We start from the raw sequence: 5,318 nt of genomic DNA, 5'->3' as shown, positions 1-5,318 counted from the left end.
GAATAATTAAATTAAGTATTAATTTTTTAAATTAATTTATTCATGATTTTTTTTAAACCAAGTTTGAACATTAACCCAACTCAATGTGCTTCTATTATAATAGCTAGGGGGTCCACACTATCGTTACCATGTGCCCTTAGGAAGAAGAGACGCTAGAAGTGCAAGTTATGAAGCTGCAAATACAAGCCTTCCTTCCCCATCTTCAAGCTTCTCAGAGCTTCTCTCTAATTTCAATTCTCATGGGCTGGGCCTTAAAGATCTTGTGGCCCTTTCTGGGGCCCACACTATTGGATTTGCTCAATGTTCCTCCTTTAGGGATAGGATCTACAATGACACCAACATTGACCCAAAACTTGCATCCTACTTGAAATTACAAAAGTGCCCTCAAAGTGGTGGAGATAGTAATTTGGCACCATTTGATTCCACTGATGAAACATTTGACAATGTCTACTACAAGCAATTGTTGGATAACAAGGGGCTTCTTCATTCTGATCAAGAACTCTTCAAGGGAAATAATAGTGAGAGTGATAAGTTGGTGAACCTATTTAGTAGGAATCCAATTGCTTTTGCTAAAAGATTCAAACATTCTATGATCAAGATGGGTAACATGAAGCCTCTTACCGGAAATGAGGGTGAGATTAGACTTAATTGTAGAAAAGTTAATTAATATTCATATTTGTATTTGTATCTTGCTATTGTAAAACTATAGATTTTATAAGGGGCATTTTTGTCAATTTATCCTTAAGATTAGCGTAAACCGATTGTGAGTGAGATTGGCAAGAATGTAAGATATATATCATGTATGTAGAATAAACGAAAAATAGGTCTTTGGCCTTTTATCTCAAAAATAAATAAGTCTTTTATTAATTAAAAATATAAAACGTCTTTTATTTTTTAAAATGTGAGATATTTAAGTATTTTTAAAAGATTAATATTTTTATATATTTTAGACAAAAAAATTTAAATATTTTATATTTTAAAAAATTAATAATATTTTTATATTTTTAATTAGTCGAAAACTTATTTATTTTTGTGATTAAAAGTCAGAGACCTATTTTATGTTATTTTCAATAGTTTATTTGAAATTTAGGGGTATTGAAATTTTCATACTTTTTTCTTTGATGTTGTGGTATCTTGTGTTTCTTTTACGAAATTATTGTATATATCTTGTATTTCTTTCATTTTTAGAATCAAGCGATATTAAAGGGAAAAAAAATTCAGATAATCACAACATAAAGTCACACAAGTAAAGTAAATTGTATATATAGAAGCCTTCAATTCCCATAAAAACACTACTACTTCCTCCTTTTTAAATTAACGGTCTCTTTTGAATTGTGCACAAATATTAAAATAAATATTAAATTTTGTTAAAATATAAGCAATGAAAAAGACTAAAATATCTTTAATATTATTTTTTTTATTTTAGTCTTTTAATTTTTTCTTTCTATTTAATAATAAAAGATATAATAAGTAAAAATTAATTAACACTATAACATGTGAGAAATAGTGGCAAAATTTGAAATGATAACGCCAATTCTAATATTAATTTAGATTCTGTTATAAAATTAGATAATTTAACAACGGTTTAGAGATTTCAATCGTTCTACTAAATCAATTTATAGAGTACTCCTTTTCATTTTTACGTGAATATAAGTGTGCAAAGACGCGAATCCTTATCACGGTATAGTTATTTTTTGTCAATTTTAGTTGTTACGTTCTTCTTTTTGTTGTGTCTATTACTGATTTGTTCCCTCCTTTCACTAACACTCGGTCGTTCTTAGGTTTGCTCATGCTTTTTGGTTCAGATTAATATTATTAAAAAGTGTATTCTTTTAATTTTTTACTTTAAGAGGATGTTGGTTGCTAAATCGCTAATAAATTATTTTGCGAACCGCCGCAATTTTTAAGATAAAGTGACACTATTTTTCGCTTAAGTTGTAAGCATGGATTCTTGAAATTAGAAAGCAACACTTAATTTGTAACAAAAATAAAAAAGAAAAGAGGCACTTAGTATGAAATGGATCGGAAGGAGTATATCACTATAGCAAAAATTATTTTTAATGACGATTTTTTAATGGCAATAATATAATAGTTAGTTAGTTATTATATGTCTTATTTAACTTATGTTTTTTTGGTAGTTATATATAAGTTGTTATTATTATATGTTATAATAGCAATTATATACTTTTGCGGTCATTAAATTAGCGGCAATAAAGTATAAGACAACTAATTAGGGGTGGCAATAAAACGGGTAGGGGCGAGTTTTTGTTCTATCCGACTCCGTCCTGCTTTACAAAAATTCGCATCGAACTCGTTCTGTCCCTACTCCCGGGTAATAAAATGTTAAATCCTAACCCGTCCCTGCGAGTACTCGTCTTGTCCCTATCCGCCCCTATAATTATTAAATCCAACAAATAAAATTAAATTTTAAAAAATATATAACCATCATTTACATACATAACATAAATTAAAGTAAAAATTTAAATATGATACAATATTATTAATCATTTTACTAATTATTTTATATATATATGGCCAGGTATTATGTAAATCCGATCCCGATTAATTATAACATTCTTAAAAGATATTATTCAACCATATATAACACAAAAAATTAGTAAAAATTAAAAAGACGAAAACAAAATTATTTTATTTATTCTAATTATATTAAATAATTATGTAATTAATTAATTATAATTAATATGATTAAAAATATTAAATAATTTGATATTTATTTTAATTCAATGAAATTAATAATTAATAAATTAACATATTTAAATAAATTGGAAAAATATTTTAAAAACATATCGCATTAATTATGTTATTAATTGAAAAATTTTGATGTGAATAATATATAGCAGGTAATAGATAGGAATGAGAGAAAACCCGAAAAAGCGGGAACTGGGAAGTAGGAAGTTAGAAGAGAACGCAGAAACAGAGAAACCCTAATCGCCATGGACAGGATCAGCGACCTGCCGGATTGCATACTGTTACACATCCTCTCCTTCCTCCCTACCAAAACCGCCTTTCTCACTACCGTCCTCTCTCGCCGCTGGACTCACCTCTGCCACCACCTCCAACACCTCCACTTCGACCAAAACCAATTTCGAAACCACAATACTTGGTCAGATTCCAGTGCAAAAAAGCGATTTCTCGCCATTGTTAATTGGATTCTCTCCCGCCACAATGCGCCGCCAAACTTATTTTATAAGTAATATATAAAAGGAGTAAATACTAAAAAAAGAATTGACATTACGGTTTGTCTTGTAGCCTTCACATACTTTGATGGTATTATTCTTCATCCTTTTTTTTTCTTTCATTTTTTAAAAATGGCATCATTCTATACCAGTTTCTTGATATGTATGTTTTGTCCTCGCTAACTCATCACTCTTGAATATAATTGTTGGATATATAACACAATGGTAAACAAATTGGTAGCGTGTATACAAATAACATAAATTTTAATTCAACCATATTACGTATATTAAAAAAATCAACTATCAGATTAGTTATATGTATAAAATACATATTAAAATATAAAATATATATTAAAAATAAATTAAATAAATATTTATACATAAATATACATAATAAATAATTTCATAATTAACTTTTTGTATACACATAATTAATTTTTTGTATACATAATGAATTAATTAGTTTGCATCAAACAAAAATTTTCTTGATTTAGGTTCAATTCTAACAGCAAAGAATATGTTATTGTGGTTTATTAAGACAATTTTACTTATTATTACTTTAAATTCGTAAGCGAAAAGATGTTAATAATCTTATTTCAAAAGATTATATTAATGGATAGATAGGGAATAAATGTAGCACACGCATATGCATGCTAACTTGCTTTCCATTACCTTTATTTGTCATACTTATGTCTAGGATGGATTCAGACAAAAATCCATAATTAATTTCTAACCAGCTAAGTAATCGATTTAAGCCATGTTTATAATTAGTTATCAAATAATAATTTACTAATACTAGACATAGATGGCTACTAGATATAGATGCTATGTGGGTAACACGTAAAAATGGTATTGAAATATAAAAAACTAATAAAGATTTAAAAATTAAAAAACTCTACTCTCTTCTTCTTTTCTATTCTTTAAACAATTCTGTGATGAGTTTCAATATCGACAACATTATGTCTATCTTCTTTTGAATTTAGTACATGTACAGCGGAAGGTATTCTATGAGAGTTTGGAAGTTAGGAGAAAGACTGGTATGATACATAGTGATTAACTGGTATGATGAGTTTTAGCAGCTTAAGTGTAATTGGATTGGAAAAAAATACTTGAGAATTCGGATATTTATAGAATAGTAAATGAGACTTAGTCATTTTTTAGAAATAACTTCAAATAGTCATAAATAGTTATTTTCTTACATAGTGAAAATTTACTCACATATTTGATGTGGTTATTACTTAGTGGTGAATTGGTGATAGTCAAACAGAAAGTATCTAACTTATTCCTTAAGTCGGGTCGGATATGATAAACTGTGTAGACCCACATCTTAGTTGGTCTGATTCCATGTGGTTGAGACCATAGGGACAGGTGGCTACTGTTGGATTGAATAGCGGATAACGGCCTAATTTGATGAGAATTGATTGTCGCAGAGTAGACATTTTAACTGGACTTATGTCCTTGAGTCTAGGTATAAACGCTTACAATTTTTTTAACCATAAAATATTACTGAAATAAAGAAGGAAAAAAAAAAGGATGAATTGGTTCTTAGTAGCCAACTCATTTGTATGTAAAAATGTTTCCTTTGTAATAATATTATCATCTGAAATCCTTCATGATCACGTGTGTAGTGTATAATAAGATTGTGTTTGCTTGTTAAAATATGGACACTAATTATTATTAAACACAATGGTACATGTTTACTGTTTATTTGTCGAGACACAAAATTAAATGGATACAATAATACACAAATACACATAAAATATATGTATCTAATGTTTCTCCTTAAAATTGAGATACAAAAATACAGTACATAAGACAAAATTTTGACTTTTTATTTCTAATTATTTTTGAAATTATCAATTTTATCCTCGTATCTTTTTTTCACTTTCTGTTCTCTCTCCTCCCTGCTTCCTCCTTCGTCCTCTGCTACTAATAATTTTCTCTCTTGCTTTCTTCTACCATTGTCGCCGTTACTGCCGCCATGCCATCTTCACTTCATCCTTTCTATCTCACTCTTAAAATTCTCTTTTATTTGTCTAGATCTGCACTCTCACACTTGCAGTTCAAATCAACTAATACCCCAAAACACAAATAGAGAGAGAGAGAAAGAGAGAGAGAGAG

General features: G+C 28.5%; 1 protein-coding gene across 1 annotated transcript in view; it reads left to right on the top strand.

Annotated features, from left to right (window-relative positions):
• LOC107473786 (peroxidase P7-like) overlaps window positions 1-837 on the top strand; it is a 5,741-nt gene extending 4,904 nt beyond the window's left edge. The window contains exon 3 of the mRNA XM_016093364.3: window positions 104-837. Within this exon, the coding sequence (XP_015948850.1) occupies window positions 104-667 (564 nt within the window). The 3' untranslated portion in view covers window positions 668-837. The remainder of the gene's footprint in view (window positions 1-103) is intronic.
• The last annotated feature ends 4,481 nt before the right edge of the window (window positions 838-5,318 follow it).

The sequence above is a fragment of the Arachis duranensis genome, chromosome 1, assembly GCF_000817695.3.
Source record: "Arachis duranensis cultivar V14167 chromosome 1, aradu.V14167.gnm2.J7QH, whole genome shotgun sequence".
In the NCBI taxonomy this organism is placed as follows: domain Eukaryota; kingdom Viridiplantae; phylum Streptophyta; class Magnoliopsida; order Fabales; family Fabaceae; genus Arachis; species Arachis duranensis.
The sequence above is the reverse complement of the archived record's forward strand: the minus strand, read 5'-3'. Positions and strand labels throughout refer to the sequence as shown.